At 33.9% G+C, this 25,000-nt stretch overlaps 12 protein-coding genes across 12 annotated transcripts in view; 5 read left to right on the top strand and 7 right to left on the bottom strand.

The window, feature by feature from the left end:
- The window catches only part of LOC134837722 (probable cytochrome P450 28d1), a 1,738-nt gene extending 1,367 nt beyond the window's left edge, over positions 1-371 (top strand). Inside the window, exon 5 of the mRNA XM_063853109.1 lies at positions 353-371. Coding sequence (XP_063709179.1) covers positions 353-371 — 19 coding nt within the window. The remainder of the gene's footprint in view (positions 1-352) is intronic.
- Positions 372-683: 312 nt separating this feature from the next.
- On the bottom strand, positions 684-3,253 carry LOC134837721 (uncharacterized). The gene is made up of 7 exons (XM_063853108.1): positions 3,187-3,253; positions 2,668-3,132; positions 1,768-2,614; positions 1,396-1,549; positions 1,149-1,335; positions 945-1,087; positions 684-890 (listed from the first exon to the last, which is right to left on the bottom strand). Exons 1-7 carry the CDS (start codon positions 3,251-3,253, stop codon positions 684-686), a joined length of 2,070 nt encoding a protein of 689 aa, XP_063709178.1.
- Positions 3,254-4,357: 1,104 nt separating this feature from the next.
- LOC134837720 (probable cytochrome P450 313a4) lies at positions 4,358-6,279 on the top strand. The gene is made up of 2 exons (XM_063853106.1): positions 4,358-5,669; positions 6,107-6,279. Exons 1-2 carry the CDS (start codon positions 4,358-4,360, stop codon positions 6,277-6,279), a joined length of 1,485 nt encoding a protein of 494 aa, XP_063709176.1.
- Positions 6,280-6,347: 68 nt separating this feature from the next.
- On the bottom strand, positions 6,348-7,918 carry LOC134837719 (probable cytochrome P450 313a4). Its single transcript, XM_063853105.1, has 3 exons — positions 6,808-7,918; positions 6,562-6,747; positions 6,348-6,505 (listed from the first exon to the last, which is right to left on the bottom strand). The coding sequence occupies exons 1-3, from the start codon at positions 7,916-7,918 to the stop codon at positions 6,348-6,350; spliced, it is 1,455 nt and encodes a 484-aa protein (XP_063709175.1).
- A 2,148-nt stretch (positions 7,919-10,066) lies between these two features.
- LOC134827722 (fatty acyl-CoA reductase wat-like) lies at positions 10,067-11,885 on the top strand. The gene is made up of 3 exons (XM_063840500.1): positions 10,067-10,430; positions 10,492-10,571; positions 10,634-11,885. Exons 1-3 carry the CDS (start codon positions 10,233-10,235, stop codon positions 11,832-11,834), a joined length of 1,479 nt encoding a protein of 492 aa, XP_063696570.1. The 5' UTR covers positions 10,067-10,232; the 3' UTR covers positions 11,835-11,885.
- A 352-nt stretch (positions 11,886-12,237) lies between these two features.
- LOC134837718 (cytochrome P450 4C1-like) lies at positions 12,238-14,015 on the bottom strand. Its single transcript, XM_063853104.1, has 3 exons — positions 13,670-14,015; positions 12,939-13,124; positions 12,238-12,874 (listed from the first exon to the last, which is right to left on the bottom strand). The coding sequence occupies exons 1-3, from the start codon at positions 14,013-14,015 to the stop codon at positions 12,288-12,290; spliced, it is 1,119 nt and encodes a 372-aa protein (XP_063709174.1). The 3' UTR covers positions 12,238-12,287.
- A 562-nt stretch (positions 14,016-14,577) lies between these two features.
- Positions 14,578-16,191, bottom strand: LOC134837716 (probable cytochrome P450 313a4). The gene is made up of 4 exons (XM_063853103.1): positions 15,846-16,191; positions 15,607-15,792; positions 14,975-15,553; positions 14,578-14,921 (listed from the first exon to the last, which is right to left on the bottom strand). Exons 1-4 carry the CDS (start codon positions 16,189-16,191, stop codon positions 14,578-14,580), a joined length of 1,455 nt encoding a protein of 484 aa, XP_063709173.1.
- A 93-nt stretch (positions 16,192-16,284) lies between these two features.
- LOC134837880 (DNA repair protein XRCC1) lies at positions 16,285-18,363 on the bottom strand. The gene is made up of 2 exons (XM_063853272.1): positions 18,150-18,363; positions 16,285-18,090 (listed from the first exon to the last, which is right to left on the bottom strand). Exons 1-2 carry the CDS (start codon positions 18,229-18,231, stop codon positions 16,451-16,453), a joined length of 1,722 nt encoding a protein of 573 aa, XP_063709342.1. The 5' UTR covers positions 18,232-18,363; the 3' UTR covers positions 16,285-16,450.
- Positions 18,364-18,549: 186 nt separating this feature from the next.
- Positions 18,550-21,126, bottom strand: LOC134834933 (uncharacterized). The gene is made up of 7 exons (XM_063849751.1): positions 20,904-21,126; positions 20,674-20,834; positions 20,187-20,615; positions 20,050-20,127; positions 19,671-19,992; positions 19,311-19,610; positions 18,550-19,256 (listed from the first exon to the last, which is right to left on the bottom strand). Exons 1-7 carry the CDS (start codon positions 20,968-20,970, stop codon positions 18,952-18,954), a joined length of 1,662 nt encoding a protein of 553 aa, XP_063705821.1. The 5' UTR covers positions 20,971-21,126; the 3' UTR covers positions 18,550-18,951.
- A 52-nt stretch (positions 21,127-21,178) lies between these two features.
- Positions 21,179-21,664, top strand: LOC134830811 (coiled-coil domain-containing protein 115). The gene has a single exon (XM_063844398.1). The coding sequence runs from the start codon at positions 21,189-21,191 to the stop codon at positions 21,660-21,662; it is 474 nt and encodes a 157-aa protein (XP_063700468.1). The 5' UTR covers positions 21,179-21,188; the 3' UTR covers positions 21,663-21,664.
- A 145-nt stretch (positions 21,665-21,809) lies between these two features.
- Positions 21,810-22,843, top strand: LOC134830789 (phospholipid phosphatase 5). Its single transcript, XM_063844375.1, has 3 exons — positions 21,810-21,948; positions 22,018-22,403; positions 22,464-22,843. Exons 1-3 carry the CDS (start codon positions 21,857-21,859, stop codon positions 22,841-22,843), a joined length of 858 nt encoding a protein of 285 aa, XP_063700445.1. The 5' UTR covers positions 21,810-21,856.
- An 88-nt stretch (positions 22,844-22,931) lies between these two features.
- On the bottom strand, positions 22,932-23,857 carry LOC134830800 (acylpyruvase FAHD1, mitochondrial). The gene is made up of 2 exons (XM_063844386.1): positions 23,687-23,857; positions 22,932-23,623 (listed from the first exon to the last, which is right to left on the bottom strand). Exons 1-2 carry the CDS (start codon positions 23,743-23,745, stop codon positions 23,023-23,025), a joined length of 660 nt encoding a protein of 219 aa, XP_063700456.1. The 5' UTR covers positions 23,746-23,857; the 3' UTR covers positions 22,932-23,022.
- Between the last annotated feature and the right edge of the window lie 1,143 nt (positions 23,858-25,000).

Here is a 25,000-nt window from a genome sequence, read left to right as displayed (position 1 = left end):
AAATATGAAAAAAAATAATTAAAAAAAAAATTTAAAGAAATTTGGTCACATTATTATTTTTTTTATTAATTTTTTTTTTTCAAAAAAAAAATATAATTAAAGGAAAAAATAAATTTATTGAAAATACTTTAAAATTAACAATTAAAAAAAATATATTATTAAATTTTTTTATTTATTCACGATATTTTAATTTATAATTAATTCATAAAAATTAAAAAAATTTAAATTAATTTTTTATTTTTTTTAATTTTATTGATTTATTTAGTACCTATTAATTTGATTTTTAAAATAAATTAAAAAATTAAATTTAACTTTTTTTTAAACTTTTAAATTAACTTTATTTTATTTTTAGCACAAAACTTTTTTCGTAAATCAGAATAATTTTCTTTTAATAAAAACTGAAAAAGCGCTTAATTCCATCTCACAAAATATCTCTTACGTCTCAAATGAATGCTGATGTTAAAATTGCATAATAATATTTATTACAACTACTTTAGGTATAATTGGTGTACACAACATTACTGACGACGACGACGCCAACGAAGGTCACATTACATTTCTTTCATACTCTTTTTGTGGTATGTTTTCTTCAATAAATAAATTATTAACCTGTGACACACTTTCAAGTCGACATGCATGTCAACAAACATTCAAACCTAAATAACAGGTGAGTTCATTGAACTTTAACATCTAGTAATTTTAGGCTCTCCCAAAAAAGTGATTCTTTCATGCTGCATTGGCAAATTTTCATTGTTATTGTTTTCTGTTTGATGCTTTTTCTTTGTTCTCAACAGCAATTTGGCAAGTCCCGTCATTGGAAACTCGATGCACAAACACAAAACAATCGCCATCAAGTTCGCTATCAAGAAAAGTCCAACAGATTCAAGGAACTAAAAAGATTTTTTTTTTGAAATTCGTAAAAAATATATGAAAAATGTACGAACCCATTCCGAGTAACTGCGAGAGGCTAGATTTTCTGCATTTCCAAAAATTAGCCTTGAAAGCGTGATGTGACAAATGAAAATACTGTACGTTAATCGTCCCAAAGGTGTGAAAACATGCCAGTTAAGGAATCGTTTTGCTCCAGCTTTTTAATGAAAAAAAAAATTAAAAATCAATTCAAAGATGATCGAAACAAGAAAACTTACATTCAAATTTCGAAACAAAACCCAATAGCAGCAAAATTCCGTTAAGACACCAAATATTTCGCATAAAAACGTATGCCAGTGAAAGTCCGACTCCTTTTTCAAAGTTGTAGGTGAAGAAGACATAAGCACCAATTGTGAGAATTGCTTGTCCCATGAAAAACTGCGCGTACCAAACAGCTAAAAATGCCTGAAAAATCACGATTGAGGCATAAATTTATGTGGCAATTGCATGTTGATTAAATATTACCTTATATTGACCCAAATCTATGTTTCGTTTTTTAATGTAAAAACACAACATTGCAGCTATTACTCCGATTAAAAAGTTGCTCAGGTTCATGTGCGCCGTAATGAAGTCGTTTTTGAATTCATCCGACATGTCGTAGTAAAGTCGCCGTTTAGCTCTGAAATTGATTGATTTTATACAAAAATTGAAAAAAATGAAATTGTGAATACTTTTCAATAAAAAAATTTAAAAAATTGGAAAATGTCGACTCTTGATCTGACTTAAACAAAAATTTTAATACTTTTCTGTTAAAATTTCATAAAAAATGTGCCGAAAATTGAACAATTTCTTAAAATTTCGAAAAAAAATTATAAAAATTTAAAATTGAAAACTTACTCTGGCGTAAACAAAAACATTCCATCGCCTTTGTTGATGTAATTCACGACAAATTGAATACACAAACTCATCGCAAAAGCAATTCCAATGATCCAATTTTTAATTTTAGGAAATTTAAACATGAAACTCAACAAAATCACCACAAAAATAAAAATTTGCGTATCGGCAGCAATGTAATATGAATGAACAAGACACATTTCATCCGGATTCACGTAATTATTGATCATCAAGAGATTTGTCCACCAATTTTTCCGACAATATCCTCGTTCAGGCTCTGCCAAAAACTTCCAATAACCGCCGTCGTCGACCATCATGTCATATAAAAATGATGCCTCGAAGAGAATCACAACTAGCAATACTGGAACGAGTCTGACATAACGATAAATGATCGCCATGCAGCAATTCAAGACGTTAAAAGATCCTTTTTTGAACGTTTCATGGGCGGCAATGTAAAGCATGAATCCGCTCAAGAGATAGAAAGTTTGAACTGTACTCATGTTATTTTGAGCAATGTAATTCGTGTCGTGATACGAGGTTTCAATCATTTCCGCATTTTGAATGGGACTCACGGCATACGAGTAAAGATGGTGCGCTTGTACAAAAATGTAAACGGAAAGGTAACGAACGGCATGTAAAAAACGAAAATCTCGAGACATTTCATCTTTTGAAACTTCAGTTAGGCGATACCAGTTACGGATGACTGAAAAACAAAGTAACGGGGATTGTTTTTTGTTCTTGTAGTGCTCAAGGGTGCCTTTAATATTTCTTCGAGCATCCAAAATTGAAGCTGTTAAGACGCTAACGAGGATTGAAAGTGTCACTGACAAAAAAATCCAATGCCAATGATCTAAAAAAAATAAATTTTAATCAAAAATTCTTGTTTTAGGTTGAAATTCTTACCATATTCAACATTCTCAGTATCCCGATTTGTGTTGCAAAAATGAATTATACTCGAGCCCGATAAATTATAGTTCTGCTTCAACCACAAATTCACACATTGGTTCATTTGACGCCCATACGCTTCACGATGACTCGTTCTATTTTTGAAAAATGTCGAGTTATCGTACCACTTTTGGCCCGTTTTCCACGGAAACTCTTCGACAAACAACGCGTCACGCTCCAAATCCGTTAATCCAGCCAACTGACGTTCACATGTCCGCAAACAAATGCCGGAATGCACAAAATCATGCCTAAAGTGCCTCTTGACGTCGTCACTAAACACTTCAATTTGATGCCAGAGTGCGGAATTATCGGGCTTAATTATCGTAAAAACCACACAAAAGACGTTGTAATCTTCCGTTTCGTGGAGACATCGTCTGAGATTTTCAGTATGATGTAATGGAGGCATGCGATAATATTCGGTAACTGTAAAAAAAAGAAAAAAATTAAAAATTCCCAAGAAAAATGAAAAAAACTTACGATTAAATTGTGCAGAAGCATTTCCGAATATCGAAATCAAAACCAAAAGTATCAATTTTTCAAACATTTTAAGCGGGTGTGACAATAAAAAATCAAAATTTACATATCAAAACATTTATACGAGTTCTTTCGACGAAATCAGATGGTCAACTGGTTGATCTTTTTGTTTTGACGAGAAGATGAGAGAAAAAAAATTAAGAAGTTGTGATTTTTTTACATATTAGGTAAAGTTGCTTTTCTGGTTATTTTTTTTATGTATAAAAGAAGAAAGGCGCCGTCAATAAAATTTTGCTTTGTCTGAATTATGTCATTAAATTACGTTAAATTATGTCATTAAATGCAAAAAAAAATTAATTAAAAAATAATTAATTAAAAATTAATTAATTATTAATTAATTAATTAATTAATTAAAAATTAAAATAATGATTTAAAAAAAATATTTGTTTAGAAAAAACTAATAATTTTTTAAAAATTAAAAAAAAAATTATAGGTATTTTTTTAAGACGGAAAAAAATTTTAATTTTCAAAAAAAATATTTATTTTTCATTGTAGAGCAAAAAAAAATAAAAAAAATGGATTTTAACGTGCAATAATTGTTAAAAATTTAGCCCTTTAATTTTTATAAAATTAAATAAAAAAAATGTTTTTTTTTTCTCACAAAATCACATCGAAAATTCAAGTTCAAAAAATTCTTTACACAAAAATTACAAATTTTATTGTATTTTCGTCAATTTTGGAAATGTAAGTAATTTATAATTTACGAAAATGGAAATCCACACCTTAAAGAAACTCCTTCAGATGATATCAACAAACGTAGAACAAAGACGCAAGTCATCAATAGTCAAAAATTTAACGCAAATCAGCAAAAAATAGCATTTTCGTCGATTTGATAAAAAAAATTCATTGGAAATTCTAATTTAGCCAGTTTCGCTTTCAACAGTCTGCGGATTTAGTAATAACAAAAGAGAACGGCACACATTTTGCATAGAAAAAAAATTCTTTTGAGGGGAAGAAAGGTCATCAACATCTTAGTAAAAAAGATAACATCCACGCTTTTGCAGAAAAAATCGAGTTCTATACTGGTTTGGTGTCGTCGTGCAATTTTCGTGTGTGTGATTCAACGATCAAATTTTGAGAAACGACATCATTTGTTGAAAATTCGTCGTAGAAGATGCTTCTTTTCCTGCTAGCAGTAGTTCTGGTCTTATTTTTGGTGCAAATCGAGTTGACGCGCCTCAACATAAGTCGCAAGTACAAGCACATAAGCGGAAGTAAGGAATATCCGATCATTGGTAACATCGCCTCGGTCAAGCGTCATCAGTTGAGCGACTTTAATCTCATCATCAACGAGCTATGTCGCGATACCGTTAGCAAAGTAACGGCTTTCGGGCAAGTTTTGTTCGTCGTAGCGGATCCAGCGGTGGCCCAAACGATCCTTTCGTCATCCAATTTCCACAAACGCTCGTACATTTTCAAGTTTTTCGAGATGGAAAGTGCCCTTTTTACGTCAATTTACGAAACATGGAAGCCCATACGGAAGGGAGTGCAAAGCTGCTTCAGCAAAAAATCGATAGTGACGATGACGAATGCCTTTCTCAAGCATTCCGATAATTTGTGTCAAGAGCTCGAAGAGGGATTTGCAAATACGGGTGCTCCATTTGATATTTACACGCTAATCGCGCGTTTCGAAATAAACAAAGTTGTTGAAACGATGCTCGATTGTCCGAATTTCAACAGTACGGAATATTTGGTCGATACGTTGCAAGAAGCGAGCGACAACATTGGCCGCCGGATCTTCAATCCGATGATTTATCCCGAAATTATTTACAAATTCACGGATTGTCGGAAGAAAATCCGCGCGGGACACGATTTGGGAGCGGTTATTTTACGCGAAATTTGTGGAAGTGACTTTACCGAACGACGACAACGCTTGAACGAAATTAATAACAACGAACAAAGTAGCAAAATATTCTTCGATGAGTTACTAAAAGTTGTGAAACACGGAAAATTACTGACCTACGACGAGGTAGTCGATAATTTCAAGACAATTGTTGTTGCGGGCTTCGAAACTCAGAGTCTTGCGATGGGATGGATACTCGTTATGTTGGCAATGCATCAAGATGTGCAGCAAAAAGTGTACGACGAAATATGCGAAAATATTCCCGATGATGCGGAATTGGATTGCGAGTTGCTGAAAAAGATGGAATATTTGGATATGGTGATTAAGGAAACGTTGAGATTGTTTCCTGTGGCGCCCGTGACAATGAGAGACAGTTTGCAGGACACACATGTCGAGCCATTTGGCGAAATTCCAAAAGGAACGCCAGTTTTAGTGGCAATTTACAAAATTCATCGATCGCCGGAAATTTGGGGTCCAGATGCAGACAAATTTAATCCAGATAATTTTCTGCCAAGCAAAGTGTCGGAAAGGCATCTTTACAGTTACATTCCGTATGGAGGCGGCGGAGCACGAAATTGTATTGGTAAGTGATGAAAAGTGTTTTAATTGAAGAAATTTTTTGGTTTTTAACAAAAAATTTAAAAAATTTTATTTTTTTTAAGGATTGAACTCTTAATTATTTTTTTTTTTTTTTGAATTGAAATGAAGAAAAATTCAATTAATTTACAAACGGAAAAAATAATTAATTAAATTTATTTAAAAAAAAAATTATTAAATTTTTTTAATAATAATAAATTTTATTTAAAAATAGTCGAAAATGTTAAAACTTAATTTAGGTACTTTTTTTAACTTTTATTTTATTTATAATTTTTTAGAATATTTTTAATACTTTCACTCAAGTGAATTTCATTCAAAAAATTTTAATTTTAACCTTAATTTTGATGAAAATTTAAAAAAAAAAATCAAAATTTATCAAAAAACGCAAAAATTTCAAGAATTTTCTATTATTTTTCGTTTTAGGTATCAACTACGCCACAATCAACATGCGCATTGTTCTTATAAAATTACTCAAAAAGTTTAGATTTACCACTCCCTTGACTTATGACTCTATTGAGTACAAATATGGCATAACGCTTAAACTCGGGGGCGGATATCAAGTCATAGCTGATACAAGAAAACAAAAAACATCTTAGAATAATCTATGTTTTATCTAAAACTTTAGTTATATTAATCATAACAATAAATTAAGCACTTTTTTAACTCATCGATGACGCACTTTTAACATGTAACCAGATGATAGTTTTAGCGAAATTCCATATTTAAAGGAAATATCTTCAAATTTCAGGTCAGTTGTGAACTTGAACTTTGCCAAAAGCTTTACCAATGTGATTCGTAAGTTATAATGAGCGTAATGAAGGCCTAAAATATAAAATTTGTTGTTGAAATTTTCATAAAAAACTTTTTAGATTGCTTACCAATGCAATTTCTGGCGCCTCCGCCAAACGGCAAATAAGAAAAAGGAGGGCGATCTTTCATTTTATCGGCAGAAAAGTTTTCAGGATCGAATTTTTCGGCATTTGGACCCCAAATTGTCGGATTTCGATGAAGTTTGTACATGGCGATGAACATTGTGGTACCTTTCGGTATCAAACCAACATCATCTGAAACGAATTTTAAGGAAATTCTTCATTTTTGAGTTTTGATATATGAAAATTTCTTACCGATGTACGTGTCTTCCATCGCTGTTCTTAGATTTAATGGCGCTACCGGATACAATCGCAACGTTTCATTCACTACCATGTCCAAATATTCCATTTGGCGCACCTTTTCAGCATCAATTTCCGTGTCGTTCGAGTAAAATTCACAAATTTCTTGGTAAACTTTCTTTTCGACCTCGGGATGTAAGGCTAACATCAACAACGTGTATCCAATGGCATGAGCTTGTGTCTCAAATCCCGCCGTAATGAATGTTTTTACGTTATCCTCGATTTCCTCATACGTCAATTTTCGTCCTCCATCTTGTCCGATGCTCAAAAGTTGTCCCATCACCGTGTATTTCGTGTCATCGCGTTTATTTCCGTTGATTGTATCGTCAATGGACTTCATGATCATCGGTTTAAAGATCTTTGTGCCCATCGCATGAGCCCCTCTGATGACTCGACCAACGCTGGAATGACGATAGATGAATTCTGGATGATAAATTGGATTAAAAACACGTTTCCCAATGTTATCTGTCGAACTTTGCAGCATATCGACGAGATTTTGGTCACACCTATAATCGCTTTTGAGAATCGTTTCACAAATTTCATCAATTTCAAAGTGTGCCAAAACGTTATAAATATCAAATGCTTCCTTCTTCTCCGTAAATTGCTCAATTTTGCGACAAAGTTCATCGACATGCCGATTCATCGTTGGCAACATCGACAATATACACTGCTTACTGAACGCCAAATTGAGTGGTTTTCGTATCAACTTCCAATTTTCGTATTTTGATGTGAAAAGAGCAGCTTCCATCTCCAAAAATCGAATTGTCGCATCACGCAGATGGAATTTCGGCGATAATAAAATTTTTTGACAACAACTGGCATCGCTAACGGTAAACATAACACTTCCGAATCCGGTAACCTTGCAAATTGGTTGCGGACAAAGGACATCGAGCAAGTGTTTAAAGTCATTTGGGTCGAGTTTTCGGAGCGCAAATAAATTCCCGATCACTGGATACTCTTCCGCTATCCCTGGAATGTGTCGGAACTCGTGACTTATTGCGCGCCGTTTTCGTTCTAGAAGAAACAAAACAGCAAAAAGAGACAAAAAGATAATCGTTAATAGCATTTTTTCAAAAAACGAGACGTCTTTATATGACAAACAATACTAAACTGTTTTCTGGTTGCCGAAAAACACATATTTTTACGGGAGATTCTTCAAACTGGTTTACAACTCGTTCAAATTAAAATTTTTTTGGCAATTTTTTACGTTTTTTGCGAAAAAAATAATGACTAATTTGCATTTATTTTTGATGTTTTTTATGTTTATTTTTTTTTTTTGCCAGACTGATAACCAACTTCCATCAGCTGTGCTCATAGCCAATTGTTCTAGAATTAATTAAATAAAAATTTATTAGTAAATAACAGATTTGAGGTGAACGAGTTTCTCGCAATTCAGCGATTAATCATACTCATTAGAGGTACAGTAATTTAATAATTCGATCTACATAGCGTTTAAAAAGCAACAAAGTCTTGATCACACAAAAATATCACGTGTAATTTAATTTTTTAGCTGATCTTGTTCCATCCATGTCGAAGCTTGTACTGATTGCGCAGATGCCCCGTCACCGCAACATTAGATAATATTCATCTGAAAAGAATTTTTTATTGCTATTTATCTATTTGCATTTTGCACTGCATTTGCGTCATCATGTTACAATAAGACAGTTAATGAATGGGGAAAAAATAGTTTGAAATTTTCCATGACGCAAAAATTGTTGAAAAAGGTACAATAACCTATTGATTGAAACAAAAAATTTTGGCAACAATAAAATTTTGCTCATACTCAACGGCATTCGCTAAAGTGGGCAGAGTTTTTGGTATTTGTTTATGATATCTACAGTGTGTTGCTTAATTTTTTTTTTAATTTATTTTATTTTCTGTAAAAATATTAAAAAATTTATTTCAAAAAAAAAATAATATATATTTTATAAATTTATATAAAATTTTCATATTTTTTGTTTTTTTTCAATAAATTATTATTTTATAATTTTTTAAAAGTTAAAAAAAAATTTATATCAGATTTTCTAAATTTTTCTAATTTTTTTTGAAATTTTTTAGATTTTTTTTTCATTGAAGTTTTTTCTTATTTTAAAAGTTTAGAGGTCAATAGTCTCTTTTCAGCTTTTTATAATAATATTTTTTTCTACTTTTCTTATTTTTTTTTTAAATTTTCATAATTTTTTTTGATGTCGCTGAAATAGAATAATTTTTTTACAGCTTTTAATGATTTTGAAAAATTTTATACAATTTTCTTTTAATTTATTTTTATTTATTGAGGAAAATTTTTATAAACTATTTATAAAAAGAAAACAATTTTTTTTAATTATTTTTTTTTCGAATTAAAGAGTGTTAAAATTTTTCATGGTTTCCCATGAAATTTTTTTACAAAAATTTTTGGATTTTTTTTTTATTAAAAATTTTTAAATTTTTTTTTTTTTTACAAAAATTTCATTGAAAAAATTTTCAAACCATTTTTTTTAACATTTAAAAAAAAAATTATTTTTTTTATAAAAATTATGAAAAATTTTAAAAATTAAATTTGCATGAAACTAAGGGTTAAAACTCCAAATGTTTAAGTTTACGTCGTATGCGTTGATATAAAAACGTGCAACTTAAAAAAATAAAAACTCCACAAATGACGGTCAAGGTTAAAGAAACAGCAAAACTGTAAATTTGTCACGGAAATAAAAGAAGAATGTCTAAAAAATAAAATAACAGTTATTTCCAGAAAAATCCGAAAATCTAAATAAATAATTTATGAAAAAAAAACTTTCTAAAAAATTCAATAGAATCAAATTTCAAAGCAACAGGGGAAAAATCAATGCAAAATTTATTAATATCTAGCTGTACTTACTGTTTAACGATTTAAACTATTTACACTCCCACTTATATTAAAATACTTCAAAGTAACTTACATACATTCTAAGCAAAAAAATTAAATCCGAGTTTTTTTTCCTGTATTTACTATTTGCTACGTAGTCGTATGTTAATGAACTTGATTTTCAGCGAGTTGCACTTTTATTACAACAAATGTTATTTAATTTCCAGTTACAAGTTGTATCCGTACTGAGAGAAGTAGGAAGTTTTTGTGCGTAATGTTACTTAGAAGTGAAATCTCATTTGATGGAAAAACACCATTCGACACACGGATACGTTCTATTTTATTTTTTCCAGCACTTTAATTTAGTATTCGCGAAACCGTCGAGCTGATTAGATCGCAAAAAAAAAAATTTTTGCAAAATTCTTATTTTTTCTTTGACCAAAACCTGTTAGGACATAAAATTTATGCGAATTTATAAATAACGATAAAAAATATCAACAAAGAAATTTCTCGAAAACATTAGAATATTTTTGTCAGTTTTTGGAGGTAATATCAGACGATGGAGGGTCAACAATCGGAAATTCTGGATTTTTACAAAGACAAAAGTATCCTATTAACTGGAGGGAGTGGGTTCATTGGACAAATTATCATCGAAAAGTTGCTCAGATGTTGTGACGTGAAGGAAATTTATCTGCTGATTCGCGCGAAAAAGGGAAAAACTTGGCAAGGTCGTGTTCGGGAGATGTTAAGAGATCCAGTGAGTGCATTTTACGACACAAATCAATTGACTTTCATTTAAAAAACGACTTTTTATGCAGATTTTCGATCGTTTGAACAAAGAAAAACCGACAGCAGTTGAAAAGCTCAAAGGAATCGAGGGAGATTGTGCATTGCCAAGGTAAGATTTTCACGTCAGTTAAATAAAATTTGCATCGAATGATGATTTAATGCATTTTTCAGCTTGGGCATGAGCGACAATGATCGCAAGGTGTTAACCGAGAACGTTCAAATCGTCATACATGGAGCGGCAACAGTTAAATTTGACGAGCATCTATCTGTGGCTATGCAAATTAACGTAAATGGCACGCAATCCCTCATCGAGTTAGCGAAGCAAATGCAACATTTAATTACCTTCGTATACGTATCGACGGCATACTCGAATTGCAATCGTTTTAAAATAGCCGAGAAAATTTATGAGCCTCCGATTTCTCGAGAAGCGGTCGAGAAGTACGTCAGCAACTTGTCTGAAGAAAAACTGGATGTCGCTCACACCGCAATCTTGTCGGGATTTCCAAATACGTACGCTTTAACAAAGTGTCTTGCGGAGCAAGTGATTACCCAGTACGAGCATGACTTGCCAATTGTGATATTTAGACCGGCAATTGTGATGCCGACAGCTGAGGCGCCCGTTCCTGGATGGATTAACAATTATTACGGACCGATTGGGATCGTTTATGGCGTTTGTTTGGGCGTGCTGCACGTTTTTTACGCAGATGCCACAAAAAATGCGCAACTTGTGCCCGTCGACTATTGCGTGAATGCCCTTCTTGCCTCCGCTTGTTTCCGCGCATCGCAGAAAACGACGCCAATTTACAATTTTGTGCCGAAACGACACAACATGATCAACTGGGGACAATTTTGCACCAATTTATTCGATGTCGGTTTGAAGAATCCGCCTCTACGAACTTTCGGACACAGCGATTTCATCTTGACGAACAGAAAATGGTACGCCAACATCATGCATTTCCTCTATCACTTGTTGCCTGCGATGCTTTTGGATACCGTGCTCAAGGCAGTTGGTCACAAATTCCGTTTGATGCGCGTTTATGACAAAATTGAAAAGTTAAATAACGTTTTAGACTATTTCATTTTCAATCCGTTCGAGTTCGAGGACAAACAAACTCAAGGACTGTGGCATTCGCTGAGCGAAAACGACAAAAAACTCTTCAAATTCGACATGAACGACTTCAATTGGAAAAGTTACCTCTCAAATGTGTATTTTGGCATGCGACAATTCATGTTGAAAGATGATCCGAGCACGATTCCCGCTGCGGTGAAGCGTCAACGGAAGATTGACGCTGGATGGAGATGTTTCCTCTGGTTGATCCGCTTTCTAATATTAGCAGCATTGTACGTGGTGATCAAAAAATTCTTTGTTTAGATTATTTTTTTTTATTTTTTGGGTTAATAGTATGTAAGACTTTTAAAATATAAGAAGAAAAAAAATTATCTCTTGAAAACTTTCATCAAATACGGCTCACTTAGCTTTGTAGATATCCCGTATTTCAACTTTATGTTCTCAAACTTCAGCAAAGTCTCGAATCTGTAAGAAACAAGAACTTTTGCGAGTGCCATACGCATATTGAGATTCGCAAATGTCATTCCAATGCATCCACGTGTCCCGCCGCCAAACGGAACAAATTGGTAAGGATGATGTTTAGCGGAATTCTCTTCGTTAAAGTGCTCGGGATTGAATTTTCTCGCATCGGGACCCCACAATAACGGATCTCGGTTAAGTGTGATCGAGGAAATGCTAAAAGTTACTCCTTTCGGAACGAAACCAATGTTATCTAGAATGAATTTTTGCAGTGAAAATTCAAAAAAGTAGTAAAACTTACTCACCAACATGCGTGTCGACCAAACTTTCGCGCATCGAAGCTGGTATAATGGCAAAAAGTCGCAAAGTTTCCTTCACAATCATATCTAAGTACGTCATTTTCTTGACAATTTCCGCATCTAAAGCATCTCCCGGTTGATAAACACTCGAAATCTCTTCGTAAACCTTTCGATCGATATCGGGATGCATGGCGAGCATCAACAAAGTGAACGCAATTGTGTGTGTTGATGTATCACTGGCAGCCATAAACATGGTCTTAATATTTTCTTCAATTTCGTCATAAGTCAGGAACCTTCCATCCTTTTTCGTAACGAGCAAATAATCGAGGAGATTCATGTGAGATCGTGATTCCTTTTGTTGCGCCAATTTCCTTCGCTCCTCAAAATTGGGCAAAACAAAGGAACGCACAGCTTTGTTCGCAGCATTGTGAGCTCTTCGCATTTTTTTGCCAAGAGCTGACCGTTTGTAAAAAAAATCCAAGCAAAGAAAGGGATTTGCGCATCTTTGACTTATACATTCAGTTGCTTCCGAAATGGAATTGACAAGTTCGTCATCGGGGACGAAGTCGAAATCGAGCATCGTTTCTAAAAAACAAAAAAAAAAAATAACATTTTCATTTTATTAAAAAAATTTAAAAAAAATTCTTACTAAACATTTGTGCAACTTCGAATCTTCCTATCAAGGGAGCAACATCAAAAGCTTCTTTACCGACATGCGAGCCAATTTCCTCCGCAAATTTCGTTATATGCTCATTCATCATGGGCTGCATGGAAAGTATTGACTTTTGGTTGAAGGCGGGATTCAATTGTTTCCGTAATGGCTTCCAAATTTCATCTAAAAAAATTTTAATTAGGCGAATAAATTTAATATATCCATTTTTTGTCTCCCCCCCCTCGGATTTTGTCGAAAAAATTCAGGGGGAAAAATAAAAATTAAATATAAAATAGAAATATTTTTGACATATTTTGGAATTTTTATATTTAAAAATCATGAAAAATTACTGTTTATGGTAAAATTATACAAAAAACTAAAGAAATTGGCTCAATTACGATATTTTCTATTGAAATGTTGAAAAACATTTTTTTGAAAGTCACGTGACCAAAATTATTTTTTTTCAAAAATTTTTATTTTGGGAGATTTTGTTGATTTTTCTTTACTTTTAAGTTCAAATTTTAAAATAATATAAACTAAAATTAAATAAATGTTAAGAATTAACGATTAACGTCTAAAAACGTTAAAAAATTACAAACAAAAAATTCAAAAATATTTATTTTTTTATTTCCCCACCCCCTCGAGAAAATCCTCATGGGACAAAAAATGAAAATATTAAATTTATTCGCCTTAATAAAAATTTAATTTTTTTTTAGGTAAAAACTTACATTTTGTTGTAAAAAGTGCATTTTCCATCTCGAAAAATTTCACAAATGCTGGTCTCTTATGGAAGTGTGGACTTGTAAGAATGTTTTGGATGACTATTGGATCACTTGTCGAGATATAAACTTGGTTGAAAAAGATAAATTTGCAAATTGGAGCGATATTGAAGACATCAGCGAGTTTTTCCAGGTCTGAACATTGATCAGGTCGAAGGGTGAATAAATTTCCAACAATCGGATAATCCTTCGGACCCGGAATATGTTTGAATAATTTTAACTTTTGTTGTCTTTTTAGCTCATAATTGATGATAAAAAGGAGAAAAAGTACTGCAAGTGATATTACGACAATCATCTTGTACGAATGAATATTCCAGACTACTAATTTTTTTGATGATTTTGCAAAAATCTTAGAAAATCTTCGAAAGAAACCAGTTTTTGGTATTTGGCAATTGTATTTTGTACTATTTGGGTTTTTATTTATTGTTCTAGTCTGAGAACTCCCACATTTTTATTACTTAACGTACTTTAAGGTAGGTCCCCAAACAAACAAAAAAAAAATAACAAAGACAACTTTCAACGTTTGTAAATAATTTTTTTTCATTTTTTTTTGTCTTAAAAATTCATAGAAAATAGGACTTACCATCATGCATTTTTTATATTCTTATACCCTGCGATGCTCTTGGATACTTGCTCAAGGCAGTTGGTCACAAATTCCGTTTGATACGCGTTTATGAAAAAATTAAAAAGTTAAATAAAGTTTTAGATTATTTGAAATTCAATTCGTTCGAGTTTAAGGACAAACAAACCGAATGCCATCGCTGAACGAACACGACAAAAAACTCTTCAAATTCGACATGAACGACTTTAATTGGAAAAGTTTAATTATAAAACCTAAAAATAACAACACAAAGATATTATCTCTTAAAAACTTTCATCAAATACGGCACATTTAACTTCGTCGAGACTCCGTATTTCAACTTTATGTTTTCAAACTTCAACAAAGTCTCGAATCTGTAAGAAACAAGAACTTTTGCGAGTGCCATACGTATATTGAGATTCGCAAATGTCATTCCAATGCATCCACGTGTACCGCCGCCAAATGGAACAAAGTTATAAATATGACGTTTAGCGGAATTCTCTTCATTAAAGTGCTCGGGATTGAATTTGTTCGCATCAGGACCCCAAACTAACGGATTTCGGTTGAGTTTGAACATGGTAATGAAGAAAGTGACGCCTTTCGGAATAGAACCAACTTTATCTGAAATGATTTTAATTAGTTAAACTCTAAAAAAAATTTTTTAAATTACTCACCAACATGCGTATCGACCAAGCTTTCGCGCATAGTGACCGGCGCAATGGCAAAAAGTCGCAAAATTTCCTTCACAACCATGTCTAAGTACGTCATTTTCTTGACAATATCCGCATCTAAGGCATCTCCCGGTTGATAAACACTCGAAATCTCTTCGAAAACCTTCCGATCGATATCGGGATGCATGGCGAGCATCAACAAAGTGAACGCTATTGTGTGTGTTGATGTGTCAATAGCAGCCATAAACACAGATTTAATATTTTCTTCAATTTCGTCATAAGTCAGGAACCTTCCATCCTTTTTCGTAACGAGCAAATAGTCGAGAAGATTCATGTGAGATCGTGATTCCTTTTGTTGCGCCAATTTTCTTCGCTCCTCGAAATTTGGTAAAATAAAATCGCGTAAAACTTTGTTCGCGGCATTGTGAGATCTTCGTATTTTCTTGCCAATTTCTGATCGTTCGTAGAAGTAATCGAAGAAAAGTATAGGATCTGAGGCTCTTTTACTCACATTATCCGTTCCTTCTGCTAATGCATTGACAAATTCGTCATCGGGGATGAAGTCGCAATCAAGCATCGTTTCTTAAAAATTAAAAATTGTGCATTTTGTTTTAAAATTTTGCAAAAAACCTTACTGAACATTTGTCCAACTTCGAATCTTCCTACTAAAGTAGACACATCAAAGGCTTCTTTGTCAACATGAGAACCAATTTCCTCCGTAAATTTCGTTATATGTTCAATCATCATAGGTTGCATGGAATGTATTGACTTTTGGCTGAATGCGGGATTCAATTGTTTTCGTAACGGCTTCCAAATTTCATCTAAAAAAAATTTTTAAGCTAAAATTTTTTTTTTTTTTTAGGTGAAAACTCACATTTTGTTGTAAAAAGTGCATTTTCCATCTCGAAAAACTTCAAAATCGCCGGTCTTTTGTGAAATTGCGGACTTGTAAGGACATGTTGAATGATCGTTGGATCACTTATCGAGATATAAACTTGGTTGAAAAAGATAAATTTGCTCATGGGAGCAATATTAAAGACATCTGCGAGTTTTTCAATGTCAGAACATTGATCACGTCGAATGCTGAATAAATTTCCAACAATTGGATATTCTTTCGGACCAGGAATATGTTTGAATAATTTTAACTTTTGTTGTCTTTTTAGCTCATAATTGATGATAAAAAGGAGAAAAATTATCGCAAGTGATATTACAACAATCATCTTGATCGAATGAATATTGCAGACTGCTATTTTGGATATTTTTGCAAAAATTTAAGAACATTTTTAAAAAACAAGTTAATCAATTGAGCAATATTATTTTGTAATATTTGGTCTTACTTTTATTGTTCTACTTAATTTGAGCACTCCCACATGTTTTTTACTTGAAGTACTTTTAGGTCGGTAACGAAACAGCAAAAAAAAAGGTCAAAGAACGAAAAAACAATAACAAATTTTTTTTTCATTTTTTTTTTTTTTTGTATTAAGAATTCATAGAAAATCGTTCAACGGGTACGAGACTTTCCATTTCGGCGCATTCCAGCACCCATTGGGGATCTAAGATGTCTCCCTTAGCCCCTAATGCGCTTCCATCGAGTTTTTCTGCCGTCAAAATAAAATCAGCTTTGTGCAAATCTGTCACAATTTGTCCGTCTTGCTCGCCGATCACTTCCTGCAGGTGTTTGTACATACTTTTGTCGACCTCTACATTGACATGAACATAAAATGCCTTGTTTTTGAACAATTTTGGCTTGATTCCAGCATCACGTGAATTGTCGTCGTCCGTACTGCGGTTATAGACATCGTCATTTGTGGCGGGAACGTCGTAATTCAAGTCGTACATGGCAAGAACGTCATCTTTTTTCTCTTTTGGCGCGTCTTCATCGGGTTTTTGTTCGAAAATTTCCTCTTCGCTTTCATCGAGCAACCGGTCGGCATCATCTAAAGCATAACGTCGCCATGGAAGACGTTTTCGTAAACGATGCCCATTGACAATCCAATCTTTGGTGACAATTTTTCCTTTTCCCTTGACTTCGCGGAATTTGGGGGTGTTCTTGAAAGCACATATCAAGTGTGTACATGTGTCATTCCAATCGGCAGCGTATTTGGCACCCATATCGAAGGCTTTTTGACGGATATCAGCACGTTCGGGGTTTTGTATGCCACTGATAACGATCCGTACGCCGCTAAGAAGTTCGTTGAATGGTTTTGTGACTTTTGGTTTTTTCACTGGAGTTGGTTTCTTTTCAGTTTTAACGGGTTTTGGTGAGTCAACAACGTTTTTCTTCTCTATTTTAGGTACATTCGGTGCTTTTGAACTGCTTGAAGGCTTGGCATCATCAAGAAAATCGCTGAAATTCTTCGTTTTCTTTTGTTTTGGAGCCGGAGAATCGTCGTCACTTTTCCTCTTTCGACTTTCAACATTTTCCTTTTGAACTTTTAACTTTTTCGCCGAATGCTTGACACGTTTATTCTCTTCGTCAGACGAAGATGAGTCATAAAGTAGCGACATTCGATTTCGATCAGTTACTTTTGGCTTCGTTTTTTCAATTTTCTTCTTCGGCGGCGGCGTAACGACATTTTCCTCGGTCTTTTCCTTCTTCCATCGTTCCAAAAGACTCATTTTTGGTGCTACTTCCTCATCAGATGAGTCTCGTAACTTGAATTTTCCAACCATTCGAGGGCTTTTTTGAAGCGGCGCGGGACTCTTGACAACTTCTTTCGTTTCTTCTTCGACAATTTTCTTCTTGTCTGTGTAAATAGCGATAAAAGCCAAACCAAAAGTCTCACTTTTCGTATACGGTTGACGACAAATCACCTTCACAAGATCCCACGTCTCGCCTTTTGATGTTTTTGGATCAAAATCTGATGTTAAAAAAGTTCTAACTCTACTGAAATTCGTTCCATTTCGACTTTCTGTTTCGTTCATAAAGTCTTGTGACGGCAATAAAGTCTCGAATTTATCGCTATCAGCTGAAGATCCAACCTGAATTTCAATTTTGGCGGAATAACAGTTCCCACAATTGATATTTGTGATTTTCGAGGGACCTTCAAGTTGTAAAATAACTTCCGCAGTGTCTTCTGAAGGGTCTTTTGTGCGCCATTGAGTCGTTTTTGTAGGTTCTAAAAGAAAACAACAGTCAAGAAATGGATTTTTTAATTAAAAAATAGGAAAAACTCACCTAATAATAATAAATTAGACGCTAAATGTGCAGGTGACTCACTACTGACTTTCACAACTTTCGTTAATTTTACTTTTGGCATCGTGTCAAGATCAAATTTATCGATTTTAGGGTCCGTTGATACAAAATAAATGCTTTGATGACAAATTTAATCGGTGAAAATGTGAAAAACACAAAGAAAATCGAGCTCTTGATCAAAAGCGGGAATGATTTGTTTACGTTTGGACAGGGATGTGTTCGAAAATTTTCTAAAGTTGAGCTACGACGAGTTCAAATAAAATACAAGGCGTCTCCATTCACTCTAAAAGAGCTAAAATTGATTTTTTATAATTTTTTTTAAGTATTTTTTATTAATTTTTGATAGTTTTTACGTATAATAGTGTTTTTTTCTTATATTTTAATATTTAGTAAATGTATCTTGTATCATACAATATATTTTTAGTTTGTATCTGAGAAAATTTTCAACAATTTTTTTAAACTTTTCATATCTACATACATTTTGAATCTAAAAATTTGTATGTAATGACTATTGAATGTTAGTGTTTTGATTATTTTCTTGATATGGTTCTATATGAAATACATAATAATAATAATTTAATGTTTGTTTTGGCTTCCTGTTCATCTCATAATCGTGAAATTACTAAATTTTGCCCTAAGTCTTACGAAAAATCAGTTTCTTAATGTAATAAAATCAAAATAATTTTGTTTTTTTTAGAGAATCGATCAAATCACAGTCTTTCCCAACAAAAAAAATGGACCAAAAATCTCCCCGTGTTATTTTTTTTTGTGTTTTTGGGTTCCTTTATGTCATCGAGCCATACCTCAGCGACGAATCTGGATCATCATGTCCTGACTCATCGATGTCGTGACGTCGTGTGGGCCGTAAATTACTAAAAGTATCGATCATGCTCTCCAACAGTCTTTGACGGAATGTCTTGTACTCCATATCAATCGATTGTGTGTCGCCAAAATTGAAGTCAGCTACCTCCACGAGGTAACGATTACGGTTTTGGATGTAGTAAGCGATACCGAAGATGACCAGAATCACAGCAAGCAAGACGAAGGAAATGGGAACGACGATGACGGATAATGGGGAATGTGATGTTACTAAAAAAAATTTTTTTTGAGCAAAAATTCTTGAAAAATAATTTTTTTTCTTACCTTTGTAGATATTAACGACAGTTCTGGCAACTTGACGCGAAACGTCATTCCAAATGATCACAACGACGGTATGTTTCTCCTGATCTCCGTAATAATGCTGGAACGAGACATCACATTGATCCGTTTTTGAGGGCGCTCCTTTGCACGTTTCGTTATCCGTGACATTGTGAATGCCGTCGTACAAGTTGATGCATTCGAAGAAGCCGGGAGACGGTTTTCCGGCACACTTGAAATTCAAATTAAGCATTTCGCCGTGCTTTATCCAATTGTTACCGGTTATTGTGACGTTGTGAATTGGATCTGAAAAGCAAAATTTATGCAAATTAGTTGAATTTTTCGATTTTTTCGCAAGAAACTTACGTCTTGGCAGAATTGTTCGCGAAAAAAGTCCATAAGTTTTTTTCGGATCGGGTGCTATATTGCTCTTATTCATGCACACATAAGGCAAATCCTCGTCTAATTGAACATCATGCAGTTGAGAAACGATTAATCCGTGCATTTTGTGAGTTCCGGTGATGTTTAAGATATTTTTGACCTCCGTTTGTTGCTCGAGCGCTGCTTTGGGATCTACTTCAATGTCTCTTTTTGCTATTTTATGAGTTGTTGAAGTAGTTACAGGCGTCGTCGTAGTTGTCGGCTTCGGAGTTGTAGTTGTAGTCGTAGAAGAAGTTGTCGTAGTTGACTAAAAAAGATGAAAAATTTAAAAATTGAACATAAAATTGATCAAAATTGAACTTACAGGAGTTGTTGTCGTAGTTGTAGTTGTAGTCGTTGTCGTCGTCGTAGTTGTTGTTGTAGTAGTTGTTGGCTCAGGTAACTAAAAATTAACAAAAATCTGTTAAAATAATGAAAAATTATGAAATTTAATTTTCTTACAGGATCTGGCGATGAAACAATGAGCGCCTGCATCTCAAAACTCTCATCATCGCCTTCATACATCATCGTTAGACTCAACGTGTTGGTCATTCCGATATATTTACAGTTCAAAAACCAATAAACTTCGTAGTAAGAGGCGTTTTTCAATACAGCCATGTCCGTATCGGAGATATTTATCATGTGCGTCACCGGTTGTTCGACAGATACAAATTTCGTATCTCTCGTAAGTCCTTCCTGCTGAATAACCATGCTTCCCGTAAAGAGTTCTGTTACATTAACTACCGTATTTGTGGCTGCCAGCGTGATTTCAAACATTCTTCCGATCGTAAATTGTTTCCATACGACCCGCAAACTATGAGCTCCGATCCGCAAAGGAGCTTTACCCGCTTCAAGACTCAAAGAAAACTGCGATTCAGCAGAATCAAAGGCCTAAAATGAAATTTTACGTTGCAATTTGTGCGAATGAGTCATCAAAAAATGAACTTACTTGCACTTCTCGATCATCCAAGAAGATGTGAATCCGTCTCGCATCATCCTTTTCGGCAATTTTGCCATTTCGCATAAGAGTTCCCGTCAATCGGAGATAATTATTCACCACGAGCGGCGTATTGAGACCCAGTTCAATCGAATAGCCATATGCATGAACGCCTGTTTAACGATAAAAGAAGACACAAAATTTGCATATTTGCACGAAAATGCAAGAAATATCCCACGTACCTTCGTGAATTTGTTGAATGATAATTACGAGCTGAACAATGGAACCGAATTTCAGGTAGTTTACCATTTTTTTAGCCCTTCTAAGACCTTAACTCTAATAATTCCTGATTTCGCGATGATATCTGAACCTGTTTTCACATCGAGATTATGTATATTTCTGCGTTTAAATCAATTATTCTGCAAATTTCACTCTGATTTCTCGTTTGTTGATGTGAATCGCTTGTTAATTCGCCTCTTTTAATTCAGCAAATTCGTCTCACGCTAATCCAGTGACTTTTCAAAACAATGGAGCACTTGAGCAAATCCGACAAAAATCTCCTTTTGGACAAATTGACGCTTCATATGCTCGATCTCGTCGAGCAGGAGGTGCAATTGAAGATTCAAATCGAGAAAATCATCAAGGAGGGCGAATTAAATCTCGCCAAAACGCGCTATACCAAAGGAAGCAACTCGATCTCTGTCATGCAACTTCCCACGGAGGACAGTAAGGAGTTCAAGGCTTTGTCAACTGTGGAAGAAGCCAAAAATGACATTGGAAGTCCTGAATTTCGCTTAAACCGACATCCCATAGACAAAGAAGCTGGCTTTATTGATCCCTCGAAATGGTTTGGAGTGTTGATGCCTGCGAGTTTTAGTCAAGCAAAGAACGATTTTAACAAAGGAGTTGATTTGAGTGTCGAATGTGCGAATGTTCAAGTCGAACTGGCAACTACCATGAGAAATATCGAAAGTCTGAAGAAAGAAATAAAAAGTAGTTAGGAAATTTTGAGGCTCATCACATGATTTTGACATTTTACGTACATTTTACAACAACAACGAGTCACACGTCACTCTTCATTCGCAGTATTGTTTACTTTTTCCTCATATCGGGAAGCATTTTTTAGCGAAAAGTGCTTCAAAAGCACTCGTTATACTGTTATACCTGTAAAAATATCGAATAAAATTAAGAAAAAATGATTCAAGCAATTTTGGAAATCATTCCCGAAATCCGTAAAGTTCGATGGACCGAAGTTTTCATAAGATTTTTTTTGTTGTACATTTTTATGTGAGTAACTCTTTTTATTTCTTATCTCCTCAATGCGCTAATTATGCAAGAATGACGTTGAATTTTCAGACAAATGGAATTTTTGACGCCCTTTCAACGCGTCATCCAACCTGAGGAGCTCTGGCAATACAAATATCCCAAATCCGGCGATTATGTGTCGGCAAAATGGCTTTTTGGCTTCATAATTCCGTTCCCCATGGTGTTTTTGACGCTGATTTATTTGGTGAAACGCGACAAAGCGGACTTTATGGCGGGCAATTTGGCATATAGCTTGGCTGTCGGCTTAAATGGCTTCATTACGGATTGCATGAAGATAACGGTAGGACGCCCAAGACCCGATTTCTATTGGAGATGCTTCCCAAATGACGACTACAATGCCGCCATGAATTGCACAAACCCGAATTTGAGGGATGTTTTGCAGGGAAGGAAGAGTTTTCCATCGGGACATGCTTCATGTGAGTCGTTTTTCGCTTCAAAATGTCACAAAAATAAAATTTTCTATTTTTTTTCAACAGTTGCTTTCCTCGCATTTGGCTTTATCGCATTTTATTTCATGGGAAAATTAAAAGTATTCAACGAAGATGGTCGTGGATCAGGAACTCGCTTGTCTTTCTGCCTTGCACCGTTGATGATTGCTGTTCTCATTGCCATCAGTCGAACCTGTGACTATCATCATCACTACACAGATGTCTTGGTTGGCTCTTTTATTGGCTTAGCGATTGCTTATCTCTGTTATCGTCAGTATTATCCGTCATTCGAGTCAAAATTATGCAACATTCCGTATCCGAGACGCTCGAATCAGGTCGAAAAACGCAAGGAAAGCAAAGAAACCAAAAACGAGAAGAAAGTTTCGCAGCCATCGGGATCAGATTCTGAAACAAAAGCGCTTTTATAGAGAAAAAATCTCGTTGTAGACTATCTCCCCGTTTGAAACGTAGACAATATGAGAGGATTTTCTGTGATTTTCCGAATAATGCTTATGCTAACTTTGTCCATACAAATATTTATTTTCACTTTTTGTTCAACAAACAGCAACAAACAACTCCAATAATAAAATTTTTGATTATTTTTCAATCAATTTTCGCGTTTTACGACAAATTTCATGGAAACTACGTCGCCCAAACCACACTCAATGACGTCATTTTCCTCAACTTTTCCCGCACCTGCGGGAGTTCCCGTCAAAATCAAGTCGTTTTCTTCCAAACTCATGTACGACGAGATAAATTCAACCAATTCGGGTATAGAAAATATCATCCCCTTCGTGGATTCTTCTTGTTTTGTGACACCATTAATTTTGCTCCAAACTTTTACGTCATTCGGATTAAATGCATCTTTTGGTAGCACGGCACTTACGGGTGTTGCAGTGTCAAATGCCTTTCCAAGAGCCCATGGCAAGCAATTTTCGCGTGCTTTTGTGATAAATTCCATTCCCGTCATGTCCAAAGAGAGACAATATCCGGAAATGTGATCGAATGCCTTCTCTTTTGGGATGTTCTTGCCAGATTTGCCAATGACAATTCCCAATTCCGCTTCAAAGTTGATATTTTGGAAGATTTTTGGGATCAATACAACGTCCTTGGCAAGGTCATTCGTGGCAGTAACGAGAGATGAGGTCGGTTTGAGGAAAATTACGGGTTGGACAGGTGCTTTTCCGCCCGTTTGTTGAACAAAGTTCCTAAAAAATTAATTAAAATTTGATTAAGAGACGTAATTTGAAGAGAATTTTAAAGATTTTTACCAATAATTGACTCCAGCACCGACAATTTTGCGACATTTTTCTAAATTATTGGCTGCCATGTCATCTATACGTCTTGTTACAGTAAAGTTTGGAGCGAATTTGATGTTGTTTATTAACTAATCAATGTTGTTATCATCGTGTGATATATAAAGAAAAGACATATATAAAAGACATATGATTTTTTGTACATTTAATCAGTAAATACTTGATTGTCAAGCCGTTATTTGTTGACTTTGACTTAATTTTACTGCAAATACTTATTTTTTAATTGACATTTCCTGTAAAATTTAGTCTTTTTACATCTTTTTATCCATAAAAGGACTAAAATAGGCTTAAAATCATCTTAATTCTTTAAATTTTAGTGTTTTAAGTTCTTTTCAAAGAAATTTCCTCCATACTTTCTTACAATTTTTCCTAATTTTTTACCTAAAATTGTAAATTTTTTTCAAATAGACTCAGATTTAATATCAAAAATAACAAATTTCAATGAAACTTACTTCATTTTTCCTTAATTGAAGCCTAAAATAGCTCAAAAAGGCTCAATTTTGCATTCCAACAGTCGATTCAAATTAATCCCATTGAACATTGGCATCCCTACCTGTCAAAATCGAGTACTCGAAAAATCATCACCCTTGACATCGCTACGAATCTGGCCATTTTATTCAGATACTTTTTATTGAAACATCAAAATCGGTCGTGCTCGCGTAAAGTTTCAATTAAAATTGTGATTTTTCTGCAAAACCCCATCAGCAACGTACAACCAACAAATTCGTTCGTCGAAAAACTCCACAAAATCCCGCAAAATAGGAAAAATCCGAAAATCAAATTCCCCATCATTCATTGTGTTTTAAAGAATTCCAATCATATTTTTAAAAAAGATGGAAAATGGTGAATAAATAAAAAATTCAATCCCAAATCAAATCAAAATGGAATAAAACGTGAAGCACGAAAGAAAAAAAAATATTTGTAATAAAAAAATAGTGATCAGTGGAAAAAGGAGATAAAATTGTAAAAAATATTATTTTTAAGCCAAAAGAAAAAAAAATAGTTAAATTTTAAACAAATTATAAATAAATAGCCACGAAATGAAGGATTGCCCGATGGAAATTATGGAAGATAGCAATTCACAGGTAAGAAAAATTATTTTTTTTTTCGAGGTATTTTTAGGGACGCTGACGAATTTCAATCAATTGCCTACTACCTACGAATATGACGAAGAACGACGTGGTGATGATGATGATGATGCGTTTTTCGTGGTAGTTTCCTTGTTGTTGTTAAAAAAAATCTACTTGTCTCATTAAAAGACTTCAACCT

The sequence above is a fragment of the Culicoides brevitarsis genome, chromosome 1 (assembly GCF_036172545.1).
Source record: "Culicoides brevitarsis isolate CSIRO-B50_1 chromosome 1, AGI_CSIRO_Cbre_v1, whole genome shotgun sequence".
NCBI classification, from domain to species: Eukaryota; Metazoa; Arthropoda; class Insecta; order Diptera; family Ceratopogonidae; genus Culicoides; species Culicoides brevitarsis.
This window is presented reverse-complemented; position numbering and strand designations above follow the sequence as displayed.

Coding starts and splice junctions, on each gene's coding strand:
- LOC134830789 (XM_063844375.1), top strand. CDS start 21,857: ATGATTCAAGCAATTTTGGAAATCATTCCCGAAATCCGTAAAGTTCGA. Junction 21,949..22,017: donor TTTTTGTTGTACATTTTTAT/GTGAGTAACTCT, acceptor TTGAATTTTCAG/ACAAATGGAATTTTTGACGC. Junction 22,404..22,463: donor TCCATCGGGACATGCTTCAT/GTGAGTCGTTTT, acceptor TTTTTTCAACAG/TTGCTTTCCTCGCATTTGGC.
- LOC134837880 (XM_063853272.1), bottom strand. CDS start 18,231: ATGCCAAAAGTAAAATTAACGAAAGTTGTGAAAGTCAGTAGTGAGTCA. Junction 18,091..18,149: donor GTCTAATTTATTATTATTAG/GTGAGTTTTTCC, acceptor GTTTTCTTTTAG/AACCTACAAAAACGACTCAA.
- LOC134827722 (XM_063840500.1), top strand. CDS start 10,233: ATGGAGGGTCAACAATCGGAAATTCTGGATTTTTACAAAGACAAAAGT. Junction 10,431..10,491: donor GGGAGATGTTAAGAGATCCA/GTGAGTGCATTT, acceptor CTTTTTATGCAG/ATTTTCGATCGTTTGAACAA. Junction 10,572..10,633: donor GGAGATTGTGCATTGCCAAG/GTAAGATTTTCA, acceptor TGCATTTTTCAG/CTTGGGCATGAGCGACAATG.
- LOC134834933 (XM_063849751.1), bottom strand. CDS start 20,970: ATGGTAAACTACCTGAAATTCGGTTCCATTGTTCAGCTCGTAATTATC. Junction 19,611..19,670: donor GCGAACAATTCTGCCAAGAC/GTAAGTTTCTTG, acceptor TTTGCTTTTCAG/ATCCAATTCACAACGTCACA. Junction 19,257..19,310: donor TGTCGTTAATATCTACAAAG/GTAAGAAAAAAA, acceptor AATTTTTTTTAG/TAACATCACATTCCCCATTA.
- LOC134837719 (XM_063853105.1), bottom strand. CDS start 7,918: ATGCTATTAACGATTATCTTTTTGTCTCTTTTTGCTGTTTTGTTTCTT. Junction 6,748..6,807: donor GATGGAAGACACGTACATCG/GTAAGAAATTTT, acceptor AATTCGTTTCAG/ATGATGTTGGTTTGATACCG. Junction 6,506..6,561: donor AGGCGCCAGAAATTGCATTG/GTAAGCAATCTA, acceptor TTTATATTTTAG/GCCTTCATTACGCTCATTAT.
- LOC134837721 (XM_063853108.1), bottom strand. CDS start 3,253: ATGTTTGAAAAATTGATACTTTTGGTTTTGATTTCGATATTCGGAAAT. Junction 2,615..2,667: donor TACTGAGAATGTTGAATATG/GTAAGAATTTCA, acceptor TATTTTTTTTAG/ATCATTGGCATTGGATTTTT. Junction 1,088..1,148: donor TTTTGTTTCGAAATTTGAAT/GTAAGTTTTCTT, acceptor TTCATTAAAAAG/CTGGAGCAAAACGATTCCTT.
- LOC134837718 (XM_063853104.1), bottom strand. CDS start 14,015: ATGATTGTCGTAATATCACTTGCAGTACTTTTTCTCCTTTTTATCATC. Junction 13,125..13,669: donor TGCACTTTTTACAACAAAAT/GTAAGTTTTTAC, acceptor AAATTTTTTTAG/ATGAAATTTGGAAGCCATTA. Junction 12,875..12,938: donor CGAAGTTGCACAAATGTTTA/GTAAGAATTTTT, acceptor TTTGTTTTTTAG/AAACGATGCTCGATTTCGAC.
- LOC134830800 (XM_063844386.1), bottom strand. CDS start 23,745: ATGGCAGCCAATAATTTAGAAAAATGTCGCAAAATTGTCGGTGCTGGA. Junction 23,624..23,686: donor GGTGCTGGAGTCAATTATTG/GTAAAAATCTTT, acceptor TTAATTTTTTAG/GAACTTTGTTCAACAAACGG.
- LOC134830811 (XM_063844398.1), top strand. CDS start 21,189: ATGGAGCACTTGAGCAAATCCGACAAAAATCTCCTTTTGGACAAATTG.
- LOC134837720 (XM_063853106.1), top strand. CDS start 4,358: ATGCTTCTTTTCCTGCTAGCAGTAGTTCTGGTCTTATTTTTGGTGCAA. Junction 5,670..6,106: donor CGGAGCACGAAATTGTATTG/GTAAGTGATGAA, acceptor TTTTCGTTTTAG/GTATCAACTACGCCACAATC.
- LOC134837716 (XM_063853103.1), bottom strand. CDS start 16,191: ATGATTGTTGTAATATCACTTGCGATAATTTTTCTCCTTTTTATCATC. Junction 15,554..15,606: donor CGAAGTTGGACAAATGTTCA/GTAAGGTTTTTT, acceptor TTAATTTTTAAG/AAACGATGCTTGATTGCGAC. Junction 14,922..14,974: donor CTTGGTCGATACGCATGTTG/GTGAGTAATTTA, acceptor AAATCATTTCAG/ATAAAGTTGGTTCTATTCCG.